The 21,192-nt window shown below is 40.8% G+C and overlaps 1 protein-coding gene across 5 annotated transcripts; it reads right to left on the minus strand.

Moving 5' to 3' along the window:
* Positions 1 to 65: 65 nt before the first annotated feature.
* lzts3b (leucine zipper, putative tumor suppressor family member 3b) lies at positions 66 to 18,781 on the minus strand. 5 transcript variants are annotated; one of them, XM_081610735.1, is made up of 8 exons: positions 18,570 to 18,781; positions 12,250 to 13,087; positions 9,552 to 10,022; positions 9,289 to 9,459; positions 8,139 to 8,267; positions 7,150 to 7,341; positions 6,273 to 6,503; positions 66 to 4,989 (listed from the first exon to the last, which is right to left on the minus strand). In XM_081610735.1, exons 2-8 carry the CDS (start codon positions 13,048 to 13,050, stop codon positions 3,733 to 3,735), a joined length of 3,252 nt encoding a protein of 1,083 aa, XP_081466861.1. In that variant the 5' UTR covers positions 13,051 to 13,087; positions 18,570 to 18,781; the 3' UTR covers positions 66 to 3,732. The 5 variants fall into 5 exon arrangements, with proteins under 5 accessions (XP_081466861.1, XP_017162026.1, XP_081466862.1 ...); XM_017306537.2 differs by having other exon boundaries at positions 12,250 to 13,212; XM_081610736.1 differs by having other exon boundaries at positions 18,527 to 18,781.
* Positions 18,782 to 21,192: the final 2,411 nt, after the last annotated feature.

Below are 21,192 nucleotides of genomic sequence, written 5' to 3' on the forward strand. Positions count from 1 at the left end.
CCTTCCAGAATTTCATCTAGTGTTTTCTAGAGCATTAAAAATACTTACTCGCGGACAAAAGCGGCTGAATAATTCACATATCTTTATTAGTTCTGCTGAATCTTAACAAATTAATGGTTTTAATCAAGCCAGAGCAGTACTACTAACATAAATGCAAACAATAAAAATTTGAAACATGTATAAAACCAGAAGCATTTTTCTCTCTAAACAATGCAATACTGTAACTACATCACCTACAACAAAAGGAACATTGTTTTTTTTTTTTTGGGACAAGTTTGCTATGATTGCACCATTATGGGCAGCCAATTGGCTAGCTACACAGTTAAAAAAACACAGAAAGGAAAGCTAAAATGGCACATATTTTTTCATCCTTCAATTCACCATAATATAATAACAGTAATAAAGATGATAATACTATGTAATACCTTATAGATAAGTTAATATTCTTGAGCAACTTTTTTTTTTAATGCTGGCATTAACAACAGTTATAAAAGCCGTGATATTCACATCTGACTCTACTGTACATCATAACTCATGTGTAGGACACTACATAGTGCAGTTAGCCTGAATGCTCTCCTTTAAAAAGGCAAACTTTCCACTTTTTAGATATTTTTTTAAAACTTCCTCCTTCTTTTGTCTATGCAAATTATACAGAAGAAAGTAAGAGTTTTCTAGATATGCACACACCCTCGATGTAAAATTTTAGTCTCACAAGCTTTTATGTACCTTTTATTTATACAACCAAAATTTTAAAAAGCTGTAACATTCTGTTAAACGTAAATAAAAGCGCAATGCAATGGTTAGCAAATCTTCTAAATTAGTGGTCTCAAACTGCACTCCTCAAGGACTTGTAACTTTTAGATGTGTCCCTTGTCCTACGCACCTGAATTAAATTGTGAAACTGTGTCACTATCATTCAGCCTAGCTCTATAGATCTATGCTAATGAGCACATATTAAAGCCAGGTGTGTTGATATTAAAGCCAGGTGTGTTGAAGCAGAGAGACATCTAAAGATTATAGGACACCGGCCCTTGAGGATTGAAGTTTGAGACCCCTGCTCTACACTCATAGTTTATTCACTGGAAGATAATTTAGTAAACATACTAAATGTACAAACTAAGATATTGTACCACAGTTTCCATCCCTCCATTCTCTCCCTTTTATCTCAGATTGGGCCATTGGGGTAACAGTTGGACATGCAGACACCTTCTTTCCAGCAACACTCTCCAGCTCATTCAGGCGGATCCCAAGGCTTTCCCAGAAGGGATACATATATAGTTCCTCAAGCCAATGCTCGGCCATCATAAGAGTCTTCACCCAAACGGGCGTACCATGAAAGCCTTCATAGGGATGCTCCTTGGAAGCACCATGAGAAGATTCCCGAACCATTTCAATTGACTTCTCTCAGAGTTGAAGAGCAGCTGCTGCAGTATGAGCTCTTCACTCTACAAGTTACGGTGAGATTAGAGAAGAAGCCCATTTTGACCATTTTTACTCAAGATCTTGTTTTTTCTGTCCTAACCCATATCTTGTGATGATGGAAAGGGAAGAGTACATAGATGCACCAATTGGGTTCAGCCTTCTTCACATCAGCAGATGGGAGAAGTGCCTGCATGACTGTAGCTGAAGTTCCTGTCTATTTATCTCCTCCTCTATCCTATCCTCTCTCATGAACAAGACAGTAGGGCACTTGAAGTCCCCTGCTTGAACCACAGACTGACCAGCATCTTGGATGGTCTACCTTCCAGATAAGAAACTCTTGACTGCCATTTGCAGCAGTGCTGTTCTAATGTTGAATCTCTTAAAAGTAAATTTAAATAAAATAGATTTTTTGCTCATTACAGGCCCCTTAGATTCAACTATAGATTGTTTAAACACTGCCTACCTGAGTATTGTTCCTGACCATGTTCACCCCTTTATGACCACTGTGTACCCATCTTTTGATGGCTGCTTCCTGCATGAGAGGAACAAACCTCAAGTCATCTCAAGTCAGATTTGTTGCAAAGCTGCAGTAATGAATACAGTGAGTATAAACAGGTTTCAGAGCAGCATTTGTTCTCAACAGGGGCTGAATTTGCCTGCGACCCAGGACTATTGAACAACTATTCTGTTTCGGACAAGATTGGGATAGCACTGTCCTCCAAAAACGTCAGCAACTGGTCTCCATACTTTCATTTTTTGGTTTGATTATTATTAAACAATCTTGAACAAATGGTGTAATATATTAGTTTCCACATTTAACATGTATTCTATCTCCCATAGTGAATAAAATATGGGTTTATCGTCCAACCATTGGTGGTATTCCACTTACTGCAGCTGCCCGGATAACAAACCCAGACGTCCCTCGTCTCAGTGCCATTCCGGGAGATTGCAAGACAGCTCATTTTATCCACTTGTAAGAGATTTGCAAAGCATTGGATTGTGTTTTTATTTCCATTTTAAATGTCTCAATGTTTTTGAATAAGCATCGCATCTTTTCCCTTCATATTTCTTAGTTTGTATTGCCACTAGTCCCTCGTATCTTCAATCTCATAAGCTGAAGCTTTTCATATGTATACACACATGCACACACTCTCTTTCATACCTCCTCACACGCGCACATTTACAATCTATAACTATAATAGGTATATCTTTCTGCAAGTATATCATACATTCTATAAAATCTTTCCCTTTTGGGGTACCAACTGCCTGCCTGACTGACTGACTGGCTGGTTTCTTGGCAGTGAATGCACAGAGACACAATTATCATAACATTATTCAAATTCAAACTGTGTGCGTACATTCACGTTCTTGCAGTTCAGTGAAGGAGTTCAGCTGGAAACGTGCTCATGTGACCTTCATTTTTGGTCACTGCAGAGAATCTAAAATGAGAGCTGATGGAGTTCTCTTAAAAATGTCATCTATACTCAGTTTGGGCTGATTATCTGCTAAGCAATCGTATTTAAATTCAATTTGTAGAAAATATAAATTCTCTTGGTCTTAGTGTTTAAATGGGCCATGTGTGTTGGACCCTGTGCAGTGTATGTTTGTGTATGTGTGTGAGACCTCAGGGGTCAACATCTGCTGAGATTAAAAAAGAAAACAGTCCAGCCCCGTATAATAGTCTTGCGCAGCTGGTGTGCCGGCATTACAGTTAAAGCACTGAAAATAAATAACCATGCTCTCTATCTTTTTTTTATCAGTTCCCATCACTAATTTGCTCTCTTACACTTTGCTGGGAATGATGGGGTAAGGCGCTCTCTGGCCAAAATGTAAGTTGACGTCACACACTCTGACCACTAATTCTACTTTTACATAACCAGTGACATAGACTTACAATGAATAAACAGCACAATATATTCTTGTTGATCATTTCCGACAATATCCCTGATTGTCTTGTTCCTTTTCTAGCATGGGAATTAAATTATGCATGTATTAGGTCTGTAATTAAAATTTTTTTCATTGTTTTGCCACCCAAACCCATGGCACACGTTTCTGATAATGTAAGATGTATCCGTGTGCAACACTAAGAGAGACAGAAAGGCCTCTTAGGAGGTTAAAAATTCAGCGATAATGCAGAATCTAGTTCAGTTTCCTGTTGATATGATGTTTGTTCCTGATAGGTTTGTTGCTTTGAAAAAAGTGATTGTTTTAGACCTTGTTTTCTATTGTATGCTGAAATGGGTTTTGTGTAAGAGGCCTCACCACTGTGAGCGTAGAAAAAAAACTAGCATTAGCTTCATGAATCTGTGTCTATATCTCTGTAGATTCTATCCTCTCCAGGCGTGATGGTCCGGCCCATGGAGGAGCGAGCTGGTGGAGCGAGGGGGGGCCCTTTTGGTCTTCACAGGGAGGAGAGAGAGTGAGAGCGATGGGTCCAGAGAGGGAGGGAGGAACAGAGATGGAAGGAGGACCAGAGAGAGAAAGAGGACCAGAGAGGGAAGGAGGACCAGAAAGGGAAGGAGGACCAGAGAGAAATGGAGGTCCAGAGTGGGAAGGGGGACCAGAAAGAGAAGAAGGACCAGAGAGAGAAGAAGGACCAGAAAGGGAAGAAGGGCCAGAGAAGGAAGGGAGTTGCTGAGGAGACAAAGGCGACATGGCTGGTGGTGGAGAGTTGGAGGAGGTGGGGGAAGTGGTGGTGGTAGTGGTAACAGTAGTGGTGGAGACCGTGGTTTGCTTGGTTCCCAACTGGCTCATGCGCTTTTCCAAAGCCTGGTTTTTCTGTAGAGTTTCCACATAGCTGAGCTGCAGTTGTGCCTGATACTTCAAAACCCGTTCCTTCTCGTCCTGCCAGGTGTGCCGTTCCTGGTCAAAGTTGAGGGCCTGTCGTTCCCGCTGCTGCCGCTCCAAGCGCAGTACACCCTGCAGCTGCTCAAGCTGCCTGCGCAGCTCCCCAGCCTCATCCCAGTGACCCTCCTGCGCCCGCTGTGGCTGATGGGCTTCCTGACGCAGCTGCATGTCCTGGCAGAGTTGGGAGTCGTGACGGAGCTGGGCCTCTTGGCGCAGTTGAGCCTCTTGGCGCAGTTGAGCCTCATGGCGGAGCTGGGCCTCCTGACGCAGCTGTGCTTCTTGGCGGATTTGGGCCTCGTGGCGAAGGTGAGCCTCCTGCCGGAGCTGGGCCTCCTGGCGGAGCTGGGCCTCCGGTCTGATCTGCGGGTTCTGACCCATTTGGATGTCCTGTTGCATATGGGTATCTTGCCGGTGCTGCACATCGCGCCACTGAGCTTCTTCACGCTGCTGCCTCTCCTGTCTCTGAGCTTCCTGCCTTTGGGCTTTAGCTTCATCGCTCTGCAGGCTGAGCAGGGTGTCGGATGTGGGGGTGAGCGAGCTGGTGGAGGGCTCAGTTGGGTTTCGAGGGCAGTGGACAGCTCCCCACGGTGGCAGCAACCCTGCTGCAGCCAAGTTCGGGCTCACAATCACTTCTGCTCCTCTGCTCGCTTCACTCAGAGCACGCTTTAAACTTAGCACCTCTGCCTCAAACACACCCAGCTTCTCTCTCAGGATGGACACCTGTGGGAAAAAGAAATGCAAAGTCTCATGTAAACAGGGCACTGTAACTTTTAGATTTAGTTTATAGTTATAGACAAAAAGTGTGGTGTGCTTTTTGTCATCCTTTTTGAATCATTACTTAGTTTATCCACCTTTTGCTGCATTGACAGCTGTTAGTCTTATGAGGAATGTCTCTACCAGTTATTCACAGCTAAAAAAACCTAAATGTTTACTCATTACTTTTTTGCAAACTCAGCCAGACAAGATGGATAAAGACTAAAAACACGAATTTTCTATCTTTTTCTTACATTATGCCTTAAATTTTGGCCTGGACTTTGACTAGGCTATTCTAACTGATGGATATCATTTACATTGAACCGTGCTGTTGAAGATATTGGCAACATGTGAGGTTTTCCAGGATGCCATTAGATGTTGGAGGCACCAACACAAACTAAAAAATTTTCAGTCAAGCCCTGAATGAGTTTTGTACTAACTTTACTATGAGTATTTAGTAAGGAGTTGTCGCCCCCTGGTGGTGAACAGGTGCACTGACATTAGAGGAAACGGTTTACTTGAGTGTGGATGGCAACCTTTTCCTCCAGCCCACGTTTTAGTAGATTTCCTGGATTCCCATTTGTTTGTAGGAGGCGTAACTGTTTGATTGTGTCATTCAAACGGGTGACACCTGTCTGCCTTCGGTAACAGAGCTTCACTCTTTGATTTCTTGAAAGGAGTGGGGCACCAAAAAGGGAGGCGCTTAGAAGAAACAACACTGAGCCCCTGGCTTAAAGCAGGGATCTCCAACCCGGATCCTTGGGAAGAGATCCTACGTCATTTAGATGTGTCAGCGCTTCAACACACTTAACTCTGATGCTTGAATTACGTGCCACGATTTCAGGCATGACGTCCCCAAAGAGCAGGGTTAGGGACCACTTCCCCAACACCAGCCATGGTGGATATAGTTTGCAGTCATTTTCATGTATGTTTCATAAATAGCGTGACTCTATGTAAAACTAAAAAAAAAATGGCACATTTTCTCAATTATGCTGATTTTCTACCAACAAACTCCTAACCTTTGACATTTCATTGATTTGCATTAACAGAAAAAATAGTAAATATTTGTCAAAACAGAATTATATGTATGCTTTTAATTTAATTTAAACGGAACTTGTTTTCTATGTTTTAAGCTCAATTTATACCAAGTTTTGTATGAACTACATTGATGGACTGGTAAAGTTCATGAATAATTCATCCCATTGTCTTTTTTTCTTAACATAACAGTGACGTTTGCTTTAAAAACCCACCTCAGACAGTGTCCTCCTCAGCTCGCCTTCACACTTCTCCAGTTCGAGACACTTTGTGCTGTAGGAGTCCTTCAGACCCAGCATGACCTCCTCCCGCTCTCTCAGCTGGGCATTGAGCTCCTTCAGCTGGCCCCTCAGGGCCACCATCTCTCCGGCCCGCTGGGTCACTTCAGCCTGACTCTCTCTGAGCTGCTGCTTCAGCAGGGAAATCTCACCTGCTTTCTGACAAACCTGCCACAGAAACAATGCGTGAGTTGTATAAAGTTTAGCTTCATCTATTGGCAACCGTAGAAAAGAAACGCAAAAATGCTTTAAAATACATCATTTACTGCATGATATGCTAAAAATGGGTCGTCAGAAGGTCATTTAGAAGGATAACGTACCAAAAGATGGACAAATCGGTTTCTTCCTACAACTCTGTTCAAGTATTTCTTTGCAATAAAGCTGTTTTCCTCTCATAATGTCTTTTTGTTGATGCATTTTTTGAATAATTTCTCTAATGTACAGCTAAACATCTGTGACTTAGTAAGCTGTATACATCTAGTGTATTTGTGAGAATGGAATTGCTGCAAAAGAGGCGAGTTTGGATCAACGTTTTCTTTTAAAAATTAGGATTATCCTGCACTTTTATTCAGAAAGATAAGTTTACAAAGATCCTGAGTCACGTATATAATGGCGATTTTACATGCTTGAATGAAAGGAAGGAGAAAACAGGGACGTCGACCCTTTGATACTTTATTCAGAAAATGAATGCTATTTGTTTGATTACCAAACCAAATGTATGAATCTGCACAATGTCTCACATTTAAATCCTATCTACAATGAAGGCCTGCAGTCATTTTACCAAACTGGTCAAGTGGAACATCTCATGTCTCACCTCCCACTTGGTCTCCTCCAGACGCGGCAGGATGTCAGCCTGTTCTTTCCTGTAGTCCAGGCACTTTCTCTCCAGCTCCTCTCTCTGAGCCAACAGGGCCGCCATCTCCTCCTGGAGCCTCCTCTTGTCCTGAGACAGACGAGTGATCTGGGCCTGCAGGGCGGTCTGGGAGCGCTGAGCCCGGCGGGTAACCTACAGGGGAACGTAAATGTACTATTTACAGCTTGTAACATATATTCACACCCTGTCAACGTTTGGACATTTTGTTGTTTTACAACTACAAGCTTTGCTGTGGTTTATTCGAAAGATAAGGCAGTGCATAGTTGTGAAATGGAAGGAAAAGGCTGTGTCATGAATGTTTTGCATATAAAATTAACAAAAGTGTGACCTGCATTTATAGCCCGGCCACAGTACTGCTCAATCTGTCCACTAAAAATTAAGAGTGTGGAACAAATGGAAACCCACAGAGATTTGGCTACCACATAATCTGACCCACCAAGCAAGGAAACAACAGAAATTTTTCCTTTTCTTAATATAAAAAAATGCGTTTATTTGTGCACGCAGTCTTGACCAATAAAGCTGATTTTGAAAGCTTTATTTGAGAAAAGCAGACAAAAGGCCCACAATAACTTTGGAGGAGCAGCAGCAATCCACAACTCAGGTGTGAGAATCTGTTGACATGACATCTGCGCACTCCATGTACACTATCTACCTTTTATGAAAGACTGAGGGGAAGATTGTTGCTGTTGAAAGGAAGCCATTAGATGTCCCGTCTGCAGTTTATCAGAAACCATTCAAGGGACAAAGCAAACGTGAAAGAAGGTGAACTGCTCAGATAAGACCAAAATTGAGCTTTTTGGTTCATATGCAAAACGTTATACGGAAGAAAACAAACATTTAACGTCACCCTAACGTACTGTCAACACTGAGAGAGGAGGTGGTGGCAGCACAGGTTACCGCAGGAAGCTGTTTTATATAACTGAGGTCACCTGCTGCAGACGTGAAGCGTAGTTCTGCCTCAGCTCGTCCATCTGTCGCTCCCAAACACGCTGCTTCTCCTCAAACACCTGAATGATGGCCGCCTCACTTTGGTCCAGGTTCCTGCGCATGTGCTGTACCTGGAGGAAAGAGACGGAGATGGATCGGGTCTGACAGCTAAATATACACAGAAGAAGAGCAACACCTTTGGTAACAATGAAGTCATAGGAATCTGTTATCATCCTGGTTTTGTCTCACAGCTAGCCAACTCTTAGCTATATATTGTAGTTCTCAGTAAGACTTTTAATTAATATGCCAGGTTATGATAGAAATAAAACAAATATTCTTAAAACTGTAGCATGTAACTTAAAAAAAGTTGTTTTTTTTTACATATTTGTTGAATCTGTTACTATGTTGTGACAGTATAATGTGAGGCAGATCTGGGGAAAAAATTGAGCTCGTCTACGTTTTCCCATTGCTAACTGCAGAAATACACAACTTAGTGAGAAACAGGAAATCAGAGCCAGGAGGGGGGTTTCAGCGTTGTCAATCAGGCTTGTGTATGCGCTGGTCACACGCTCCCTCTTGCTCTCTGCTACACTACAGCTTCTTCTCGACAGCAGAGCCTGTCATAAATGCTCAGGCTAATTAGCATCGTCAGAACTGGTTTTTCGGTGACAGCAAGTTGTTTCTCCATTATCACATTAAGCAGTGCATACACAAGGTTGATAGACAGTGCTAAGACCTTCCTCCTGACTATGATTGGTTGTTTCTGACCAGGAATGGTAAATTTCTGCAGACGGCTATAGGGATACTGCGAGGAAGTGTGGAGCTTAATGTTTTCACATTAATGTTGTGTCTTTAACTGACACAACATGATGGACAGCTTTAACAAATATTTTAAAAACTTAATTTTGTAAAAGCTACATACGCAGATTAGAAATCAAATCATACTTAGGGTCCTGCAAAAAGTCTTTGCTCTTTGAATTTTGCCTCCAATGTTATATATTTCTTGGAAAACTTTAAAAGTGGTCTTTGTTCATAAATCTAAAGATCAGTTTGAGAGGAATTTTCTTAGATTTGATAATATTGACACCACAGTGCACATCCTGTCTTCTAAATTTGAGAAATTTTGGAATAAATTTCTAAACGTCCTCTCACCTCTTGCTCTTTCTCCCACAGTCGGTCCTCGAGGTCCTGGATGATGTCATCAGATGAGGGGGAGGGTCGCAGAGGTGCTGGAGCGTCACTCAGGTGGCTCAGCCTCTGATAGGATGAGGAGCTCTTCCCTGAGGAGGACCGACCGCTGTCTGAGGCGCTCAGCCCGTTCTGCTGGACACAACCACAACGTGACGGTGACGCTTCTACGAAATTTTTGCTGCAGGGAGAATTGAGCATCAAAATAAATCAGAGGACAGCCTTACCTGGTAGCCGGGTTTGTCCAGTTTGTCCAGACCTGCAGCTGCCCCCGCCATGCCCAACCTGTTAATGTGGCTGGTAGAGGCACTGAGGGGCCCTAAGACCGCTGGGGGCCCACAGCCAGACCCCGAGCCTGTGTAGGTGGGCAGACTAGTCAGGGAGTTTCTCCCTGAATCTGACATCCCTCCCTGAACCACCTCAGTACCATTTCCCCCTCCATCACTCCTGCCGACCCTAACTGGACTGTCTTGGTCCAGGAGCAGGGCCTCTGGCACCTCCCCTCCATCCCCTCCCACTGCGTCTCTGCCTCTCCTGCCTACTCTGCCCTCACTGAACCCCTCGCCCCTGGTGTCAGTCTTTCCTTCGCCCCCGGCCCCTCCCGCCTGGCCCACCAGGTTCTGCATGGAGTGAAAGCTTTTGGGAACCACCGGCTTGAAGGCGGAGGGACGGACGAGGCCGGAGGTGCTCTGCATCGCCTGCGGAGTAGAAGGAGGAAGGATTCAAAAGAAAATAGATAAATACTGGAGTCATGTCACTGCTAAATTATGCAATGTGTGTAAAATTGTTTACAACAGTTTAGATACACCCATCATCATGAGCAAGAATGTCATATTGATTTGGAATTTTTCATTAAATATCAGGGCCTGTTAATTAATTGTAGAAACAAGAATCAAGTGCACAGGTGGAAGTTTTTGTGGATTTTCTTTAATCAACTCAATTCAATCCATGAAATCCTACATGAGTGCTCAGACAGATACACACATCCCTGCTAAGTTTTGGTTAAATGCTCCTTAGTGGGTTGCGGGGGAAACCACATCGTTTTTATTGCTTCTGAAAAAACTCTGCCACTCTTCTTCACAGAACCAGAAGAAATCTTTGTAATTGTTTTTGTTGCTCAGATCCAGCTTTTAAACAGAGTCAAAGAGTTTTTCACTTAATATTTTATTAATTTCCGGACCAGTTTTGATCTGTGTTTTGGATCATTTTGGGAACGATGAAATGCATCCAGCTTTCAACCGTCTAGCTTTTAATATGCGGACAAGTTAAGGAATTTAAAGTTACAGCAGTGCTACTTTTTCATTTGTCTATGTCATATGTGCAATGCACAGTACTACTGCCAGGGAAACCGATCCTTAGTATGATACTGCCACCACCATGGTCAACAGTTCTTTTCATCATTGTGTCCAAAGGTGTTGATTTTGAAGCAGGTTCCTCTTTAGTCAATGTTTTAAGCCATAGTGATGTAAATCTTACTACACTGTTTACTCTTAGGCTTGAGCCTCGACGGTTCCTGGGTTGTTCAGGAACATTATGACTCATTCCGCTTCACCTGAGGGTGACAGTTTGGGTTGAGTAGGAGAAATTTGGACGTTTTAACACAACAATGACCTCAAACACATTAAAATGTTTACAAAAAATAATAAGTGGTGTATTTTAATGTTTTCCCGTTGTCCTCTGGCTATTCTAAGGACTTATTTTCTTTAGCATTTGCTGGTCAAATCAAGGTGAAATACTTTTAAATAGGATTATAAAGCTGCAGTGTTTCCTTTCAGAATTAATTTTAAATTTCTGACATTGTTCTATGAAGCATGTTCCCAGAAACAGACATAAACAAGATGAGGAAGCATTTAGATGTTGATCTCTCTCAACTTTAAAAAAATATTAAACCCATTTTCCCCCGTTTGATCCAGATGTAGCTCTGACATTTCCAACGTCTGCCTCTGATTGGCCAGTCATGTTCCTTGACGTTTCCTTCCCTCGAAGGTGAGTTGAGACTCAAACAGAGTAAAACAAGAATCGGATGACTGAAACAGAGGGAACACTGATCACCTCTTCAGATTTATTTGGGATAAATATTTTTGTTTACTTAACACTTGTCTTATTTTTCTGTGAAATTTCTTTTGTTTTCTAGTTTTTCCTCCACTCTTCAAACATGTGTCCACATCCCATAGCAACTTTCTTAAAAAAAAAAAAAAAAGAAGATAAATCCGTTGATTAGAATGTAAAGTGAGTAACGAGCAGGACACCTAGTTTGACTTTTGATTCAGTCAGAAAACAGGGGCCAAAAACAAAACAAAACAAAATCTTGTTTTGCCAATATTTTCCTGTGAACTAAGCGGAGCGAACAGGACTGTAGGACGGAGCATGAACAAGATGAAACACAATATAAGTTGCTGAGTTATTCCTTTAGTGGCCGTTATGGTGGTGGGAGTTTCTCCCTCTCTGATTAAAATTAAGTTGGAGAATTCAAAATTTAGTTTAAGTTAATGGCACAAGCCTTTTTCTTTAAATTCCTTCTTGACATGTACATAATCCTTTCATAAAAGTTAGATTTTTAACTATTTCAGTGGATGTAGTGAGAATCTCTTAGCTTGTAAGATCTGGTTAGTGTTAATGTCTTTGTTCATATTTATCTGTTGCAATTTGTCTATTTTTACTTTAATAAGCCACTAATAAGTTAATTATTGGTTATTGGACATTTAATCTTTCCATTTTATTCAAACATTTTCTTTTTTTTTTACATTAAACAAGTCTCAGTTTTGAAAAATACACAAATTCCTTAAATATATGATAGAGCTTGCTCTGTGAAAGTAAATAATACTTTGAACAGTTTTTATTTAAAAGATAAAGAGTTATTTACTTATGCACATAGTTTATCGTGGTTTCTTTTTTGATGAAACTGAGTCCAAAATGTCAAACTACCTGCTCCAGTTTTCCTGACACGGCCATGATCTTGGGCGGGTTGTGGTTTGGTGGGTTGTGGCCGACTGGATTGTTTTCATTGTCGGTTCTGGTTGCAACCATCTCTCTGTGCTGGTGGTGGTTCATGCCCACACTGCTCTTCTCGCTGACTCCTCGACCCACAATGTTTCCACAAACATCCAGACCGGCCGCCTGCATCTGCATCTCCCTCTCCCTCTCCCTCTCCATCCGCTCATTCTCCAGCCTCTCTCTTTCGCGCTCCCTCTCTCTCTCCCTCTCGCGTTCCCTCTCCCTCTCTATCTTCTCCCTCTCTATCCTCTCCCTCTCCCTCTCCCGGGCCCTCTCCCTCTCGCGCTCCCTCTCGCGCTCCAGCCTCTCCCTCTCCACCCGTTCCCGCTCCCTCTCCCGGTTTCTCTCCCTCTCGCGCTCCCTCTCGAGCCGCTCCCGGTCCCAGTCTCTGTCCCGGTCCCGGTCCCTGCCCCTCTCGCGCTGCCTCTCCCTGTCCCACTCCCTCTCCCTCCTGACAGCTACGTTCCCACAGTCCAGCTGGTTGTTGTTGGAGGGGGCGGTCATGGTACATTCAGTGTGGGTTGAGGAGGCTGTCTCTGTTGGCCGGTCAGTCCCGGTGCAGGTCCCAGTCCCGATACTAACACTGCCTCGCTCATCGCTTGACGCCGTTCCGTCCGAAATAGTCGCCGGGGGGCGAGGCAGCCGCTCGGCGCTGCAGCTGCGGTCTGCAGGGCAACGGCGAGAGAGAGGAGGGGCTCGGGGCAGGGTGGTCCTCGTGCCCACGGACTTCATGGCAAACTCCTGCTCTCCTGCCACCCCACTGCCAACACTGCCCATAGTGAAGGTCAAAGGTCAGGAATTAGAGGTTAGGAGTCAGGATTGGGGAGGGTCACAGATACATTTGGAAGTAGTGTGGGTCATCACAACCTAATGCAGGTAGTGGGGGCACACACACTAGAGGAACACAGAAAAACGAAAGCAGTTATACAATATAGTAATTGCATAATGACTAGTTATACAATATTAGAGGCAAATTAGACTCCAACCCACAAACAGGGGCATTGTGGTCCTCCCACCACCATGAAAAACCACAAGGGTCACAAAGATTAGTCTGACCGGTAAAAAAGCAGTTGAAAACTATGAAACCGGTTATTTGATCATGAGAGGGGCAAACAGAGCAAATTTCCAATAACACACAGGCTCCTCTGGTTAAGATGTGTTAAAAGCCTTGAGATCAATACCTCTTGTTTTGCTGTAGCATAAAGTGCTGGGAAAAAGTTGTTTTTTTTAACAGTAAATATTGTTTTGCTTTATTTTAACTTCCCTCATCCAGACCACTGCCAAACCTCAAGAAATCAATTAAATGGATCTGAGAATGGGAAACAGGCTAAAGTGGAGGTAAAAATTCATTTTTATCATTTATTATTTATTGTGATTAATTTCTTGTCATGATAAAATTTTAAATTCATTGTTGTCATGATAAATTCCAATGAAGTGATATTTACAAAGCCCTAAAACTGGCCTAGATGATGGAATTGTTATTTTCTTTACTATTTTTTCCAGTTTGTTCAACATATATCAATACATTTGAAAATATAATGTGTGCAGGTTAGTGATACAAATCACCTCTTTATGTGACTGGTGACCAAAAGAAGCATATGCGAAATGGGGATGTTTTTCAAGAGCAGTATTTGTGTTTGTGGGTCTATGATTGCTGTGCCATGCAGTCGCAGTCATACAGTCACCCTAAAAAAAGAAGTAATAAATTGTTCTTATCACTTTTATCATTATCGCAACATATCATGATAAAACTTTAAGTCCTTATTACCCATCCCTTGGCTACATGTTTTCTAACAGCAACTGATCCTGTCCCAATGTAAAGAAATTCAAGAACAAATGCAGAACAAAGGACCGACATCTATTTTTCTGAGAAAATGACAACAAAGTAACTTCAAAGGCTTTGAGACTCCAGCAAACTACAGTGAGACACTTATTCACAACCGGAGAAAACATGGGAGTAGGTCAGACCGGCCTACCAGAATTACTCAAAGAGTGCATCAACAACTCATCCAGGTCACAAAAGAACTAAAAATAAAATCTAAAGCACTGCAGGCCTCACTTGTCTCAGCTAAGGTCAGTGTTCATGATTTAACAACAAGAAAGAGAGACGAGGCAAAAATGTCATCTATGGGACAGATCCAACTATAGCATTAGGTTTGAACACCACTGATCTAGAGAGATTGGGCAAAGTTCCCTGCATAATCCAACGATGTCATCTATAAAGACAAAGTTCTGTCATATTAGCACTTAGTTCCAATTTTTTTTACAATCACTTTTTAACATGGGATCCCCCCCCCCCCCTCTGAATAAATGTTCTTAAATTACAGATTGGATTATTCTATATTTTTCAATTTAAGTTAAAGGGTTATTTTATTTTAATGCTTTTTACACATATTAACCAGAATGTCAAGGAATAAAAATTTCTGCCCTTCTGCCCATGAGAATGAAAACACAACTCAAATTTTCCATCCAATTGTTTCGCTGAACTGAAAAGCAAATATTTTGTTTTTTTCACTAAAAGAACAACGGAAAGAAACGTACTTAACACAAGCTCTGCAATAAACACGATGAAGGTTGTCAACTCCATTTTCCCTCACCTGGCACGTATTACATAAGCTTAATACCTGTTGTTGTCATTCAGAAATCTTATAACTAACCCATTATTGCAACCGTAGTTTTAAAAACCATACTAGTATGGCGATGGATTCCTCCATTGTCTCCAACATTGTGTGCAAATTCAGTTTTAGAGTTGATCACTTGTTGGAGTAGGACTGCTTCAGGACCAAACAGCAATCAAACTCAACACCTCAATCTAAGCTTGTTTTTGTTGAGGTAATTGGTAATAGGTGCAGTCACTATGACTTAGATGAGCCTGGGAACAATATATTTGAATCAGTGTTGGGATAAACTGTGTGTTTAAAAGCGGCTGAACAAATCTAATGCGTTAGTTTTACAGCAACTCTTCCATGCTGATTGTTTTGACTCTGTTATTGGCATGATTTTATGTCCATATTATAAACAAGACAAACTGGAAATCTGCTGCTGCCAAAAAAAAATTTCCGTAGCCTTTTGTAGTACATTGGTTAATTTAATATTTGATTGGAACATAGTTCATAAAAACTCAGTTCATCCTGATGATAAAAAGGCATTTTTCTCAGCTACATTTCAGGTGAGAAGAAATACATTATGGGCATGAGATTCATATTAAGTTTGGCAGTTTTGAATGATTTGCAGGGTGGAATAATTGTACAACAATCAGTGTCAACAGGGGTTCAACACTTTTTAAATTTTCAAATTAATTATATACTAATTTACTCTTAAATTTATGACTCATATTCACAAACAATTCTGAATTCAACCAAATCATTTTTAAGGAAAGTTGTCTCCTAATGTTTGCTTGGAGATTTAATGATTTATGGTTTTATGTAGAAGTATTTCTCCTATCTGGCGTTATATTTTTTTTTTAACAAAATAAGAGGAAAGAATCCAACTGTAAAGATATCTTCAGATGAATCATTACTGTGTTCACTCAGTGCGTCTTTGTGTGCTTTTCCTGACAGATGAACAGCATTTAAAAGTAAAGATTTATGGTGTACCGAACTGTATGTTGGTCAAACGTGTCTCCTGTTCTGCGTTTTTCATTCCAGAAGCTCTTTTCTCTGTGAACCATGGTGGTGATCATACTGCTTCCACGTCAGTGTCTGTTTTGGTAGCTGGATTTTATCTCTAATTTTGTTAAAATGCCTGGTTTCTGTATCATAAAAGGAATGATGCAAAAAATAAAAAGTTGGAGGTGGGAGAATAAGCATAAGTATGCACACCCTTAACCCAAAACTGTGTGAAGACACTTTTTTCAGGTTGTAGCTTTTCACACCAGATTTTTATTATGATGCATCTGGCTAAAATAAAATTCAGCTTTGCATCTTTTAGACATAGCATTTGAAGAAGTTTTAAATGAGCAAACCAATATCATTTTACAAAAGTATCAAACAGGAAAAGCACAGAAAACAATAATCAATAATAATGGTTTGTGTCTTTCTAAATGTAAAATGTGCAACTCAGTGACAGAAGCAAATGACCTTCTTAAAATGATAGCTGAAGCTGGTGAAATAATTATTAGCAGTGAAAAAATAATTGTTGTATCACCGTGGGCTGAAAGGCCACTCCAAAATCAAGAAGCCATTAACAAAAATAAGCACCTAGAGTGCTATTTATGTGATATTACATCTGAAAGAACATTGAGCAGTAAATGCAAGTAGGGAGAAAATAATAGCAGTCCAAGAAAGAAACCTTGAGGCACCCCACTGGGGAGAGAAGTAAAGAATACTTTCCAAAACTTAGAAACATTGTTGAAGTAGGGACTGGTGCACTACACAAAATAAATGCTACCATAAGGGAAGAATATTATGTGGAAATATTGAGGCAACATCTCAAAGGCACTAATGTGTCTTCCAACTGATCAGTGACTCAATCCGTACAGCCAGGATCACTACAAAGTGGCTTCAGAACAACTAAGTCAGTGTTTTCAAGTGATTATCACAAAGTTCTCAGGCAGAAAGTTAAAGTTTGGGCAAAAATGTATTATATCTATACAGTGTATGTAAATATCTGGATTTAGCTGTATGGCACAGTAAAGACAGTCGACAGTATTTGGGGAAAATGTGGGACAATGATGATAATAGAAAAACTGGACATTTCTACAGAACAGAAAGAAGACAACAACAAGAATCCCACTGAAAGAACTGTCATTTTTTTGGAGGGTATTAGTTATGGTAGGTTTGCAAGACAGAAGCCTTTCTTTCAAATAAAATATTATTTCCTCTTTAAAATCTCAAAACATCTTGCATGAAAATGTGTTCTAGTGAGATGAAAGCAAGACTGAGCATTTGAGCAACGATTTCAAAAGCCACGTTTGGCACAAAAACAGCTCGGAACATCAAACAAACACCGTAACCACAGCAAAACATAGTGGTGGCATCATAATGCTTCTTCAGATGGAACTGTGATTTCTGGTGGAATTTATCAAATTATCCCTAGATATGCAAAGTAGGCACCTGCTAGAAATATAAAATTGAACTTGGACTTTATTTTTTTATAATTGCAGTGAGGCAAAGCATACATTTAAATCAGCAAAACAATGGCTTCACCAGAAGAAAATTAAAGCTTGGGAATGGCTTAGAGTAAGTGAATCCAACAGTAAACCTCTGTGGGCAACTACAGAAGGCAGTGGGACAAGACATGTCCTCACAATCTGACGGATTATGAGACCTTTCGCAAAGAGTGGGCAAATACTCCCAAATCAAGATATGGCATACTAATAAAACTCCACAAAGAATTAGTTTAAGGCTGTGCACATTTATGCAACCAGGTCAGCTGTTTCTTGTTGTTGTTCCTGTTGTTTGCTTTTATATTTATCTCCCAAAATATGCTTTTCCCCCCAGATTATTATATATGTGACATAGGCAGAAAAAATGTTTTGAAATGATTTAGCTTTCGATTTTTCTTCAGCACAGCACCAGATTAACTGGGATATGTATGCTTTCGACATTTGTTCCCATACTGATGCATGCATTCATTTAATTTGGGCGTAAAAGGCCAAACAAAATGGACTAAATGGCGAAAAATGCCATATTTATGTTGAAATGAATGGAATTGAAACCCCATCAGATAAACTAATCAGCAAAGTATTTAGATAGATAGATAGATAGATAGATAGATAGATAGATAGATAGATAGATAGATAGATAGATAGATAGATAGATAGATAGATAGATAGATAGATAGATAGATAGATAGATAGATAGATAGATAGATAGATAGATGCAGTCATGTCATGCACCTCCCCTTCTCAGCCCATTTACTAGAGGTTTACTTCCACTCTGATGAATAGTAGTAGTAGTAGTAGTAGTAAAATACCCTGCCTATGTATGTGCTGCTCTGCCTCCATCCCCTCCCCTCACGACTCCCTCGCTCTTCCTTTTCTCTGCATCCCTGGGCGGCAAGGGCGGCTTTAGCAGCATCCGCATCAAGCCCTGAATCCACTGCGCTCCCTGACAATTACCGACTAGGCCTCTGACTGGGAAAAAATAAACCCACAAAAACCTCACGACCCTCGCCGAAGACAGGGAAACAATAACACAAGCAATCTACATCAAAATGCACAGCGTCTCTGACATTGACGACGTATCATGCAGCAGCTTTGATTTACCGATTGTAGCATCCCGGCGGTCCGTCATCAAAAGGCTACTCACTGTTTCTGCAGCTGGCTGGTCGGTAAGATGGCAGCCTGGAATCAGCAGTATTGTCACAAGACGGCGTCGGTGCTGTTCGGCCGGGCTCCGAGTGGTTCTGCGTTGCTACCGCGGCTCGGTTGTCTTCGACCGTTGTCAGCGTCGGATGCTGATGATGGAGTCGGTTGGTGGTTACGCGCATCAGCTGAGAGACACACACCCACCTCTGGCACCGCCCCCTTCAGCGGCACGATACAAACGCCCCCTTTTGGCGTTCATCCAGTGTTCATGGGAATGGTCACCTGGATGGATGGATGGATGGATGGATGGATGGATGGATGGATGGATGGATGGATGGATGGATGGATGGATGGATGGATGGATGGATGTGACATTCCTGAAATGAATGTCACATCACCTAGCAGGTAGCTGGGTGGGATTCTGACCTAGCTACCTACCATACCAAGTGCAAAACATTGAATTAAAGAAAAACAAACTAAGGGAAAGAAATAAAAAAAACAAGACAAAGCAGTGATTAAAATAATAAAAGAATCTTCTAAATAATGCAATTAAATTCAAAAATACTTTACTGATTCCAAAGGGAAATTAAATATAGTTATAGGTCACTTAATTGAAGTTTTTGTAGATGGTGATGGCTGTGGGTAGGAAAGATCTCCTGTAACTGTCTGTGTTACAACAAATTTGAAGAATCCTCTGACTGAGACACCTTTTGTCTCATGAAAAGGACAGTCAGTTATTCATAATTCTCTTTATTTGATATAGGATCCTTTTTTTTAGCATCATCTCCCAAGTAATCCCCAAAACAGAACCAGTCGTCTTCATCAGGTTGTTGAAAACGTAACTTTTCTTAGCTGAGATCAAGGAAATCTGAGTTTACTTGTAACATCATTCAAAGTGTTTTACAGAAAAATCAAGGAGGGAGGTTAATGAAAAATAAATTACATTAAAATCAAGAAATACAATAAAACAATAATGAGACATTTAAAAGTAGCACAGAGAGAAAGAAATGCAAACATACAACTTTAAACTAAATAGTTAACACATGATACTATTAAACTTCTACAGCCATCCTTGACCTTTATAACTCCAGTACATGTTGACATTTTACAGAATCAAACAAAACCCTTTTGTTTTCCTTTTTAATGTTTTTTTAATCTATTGTATTTTAAGACAAAAGCATATACAAATATTTAAAATTATTATAACTATTTAATAGATACATAAATTCCAAAGACTCTAATGAACTGAATGGATAAATTTGAAAGAAGGTATCTATAACTAATTATTAATATCCAGACTTATGTGATGCATCATTTACAAAAATACCAACTTATTGTTTTAAAATGAAAAAGCTCTAAGTGCTTAGTTTTGTTTGTATAACCCTGTCTAACAACTTCATAGCGGGTTCACAATTGAGAGTTTCTGTTTCTTAAACCGTTTCATGTGAAAAAACATCTACAAAACCATGTTTTATTGTGTTATAATTTGGGCAGGTGTCCAGGAGGTGGCAGTGTTGTCACAGCTGGACAATTGTTACCAGTGCGCTGGAGAGAAGCGTTGAATATGTTCTTATTATCTCTGACCGCTATGAGGCGCTATAATTCCTTCCAATCAACTTGACCACAAGACTCAGTTCAGTTCATGCATGGACAGAAATGATTTTCAGTCACCTCTCACCTCTTTGTGAGATAAACAATCTGAATTCTTGGAAAAAATACATAAAAGAACATTTCTATGTAAAAGGTTTTCTACTTATGTAGATTTGTTTCTTAATATCTTGTCAGTGTAAACTGGTTCAGTACTTGACCTGTCGTCCTGATGGAATCACTGTCCTAACAAATGCATGAAATGTAGATTTTGTTTACTGGTTATTTGTACTTGTGCTGATGATGGTGATAAAATATTGAGACTTATCATCCAGTTAGCTATAATCTTTTGTCTGGAAATTATTTAGGATATGGGAAAATTATTATGGCTGCACAGTGGCGCAGTTGGTAGAGCTGTTGCCTTGCAGCAAGAAGGTTCTGGGTTCGATTCCCGGCCCCGGTCTTTCTGCATGGAGTTTGCATGTTCTCCCTGTGTGTTCTCCCTCCAGCTTCCTCCCACAGTCCAAAAACATGACTGTCAGGTTAATTGGCCTCTCCAAATTGCCCCTAGGTGTGTGTGTGTGTGTGCACACACACTCACACCTAGGGGTAAAAGTGTCTCTGTGTTGCCCTACGACAGACTGGCGACCTGTCCAGGGTGTATCCTGCCTCTCACCCGGCACGCCAGCTGGAGATGGGCACCAGCAACTCTCCTGACCCCACTAAGGGACAAGGGTGCAGGAAAATGGATGGATGGATGGAAAACTATTATGTCTTTACTCCCAACACACACATTTTCCAGAATAAAAAAAAAAGATATTTCTAAAAGAAAAGCACTTCTTATGTGCTAACTGAGAAAGTGGCAGAAGCTGTTGAACAAAACTTATTTCTGAATTAAATTTTTTGAATACACTTGTAAAACCTTTACCTTTCGCTCGATCACTATAGTGTCCATCATTATTTAATTTATACCTACTTTGGTATTTATTGCAATGTTGTATATGCTTTTAATTCATTTATTTTGTCCAAGATTTGTA

The sequence above is a fragment of the Poecilia reticulata genome, chromosome 9 (assembly GCF_904066995.2).
Source record: "Poecilia reticulata chromosome 9, P_reticulata-male-v2, whole genome shotgun sequence".
Classification (NCBI taxonomy): domain Eukaryota; kingdom Metazoa; phylum Chordata; class Actinopteri; order Cyprinodontiformes; family Poeciliidae; genus Poecilia; species Poecilia reticulata.

Coding starts and splice junctions, on each gene's coding strand:
- lzts3b (XM_017306537.2), bottom strand. CDS start 13,095: ATGGGCAGTGTTGGCAGTGGGGTGGCAGGAGAGCAGGAGTTTGCCATG. Junction 7,342..8,138: donor ACGCTTCACGTCTGCAGCAG/GTGACCTCAGTT, acceptor GTTCCCCTGTAG/GTTACCCGCCGGGCTCAGCG. Junction 6,504..7,149: donor TGGAGGAGACCAAGTGGGAG/GTGAGACATGAG, acceptor TTTCTGTGGCAG/GTTTGTCAGAAAGCAGGTGA.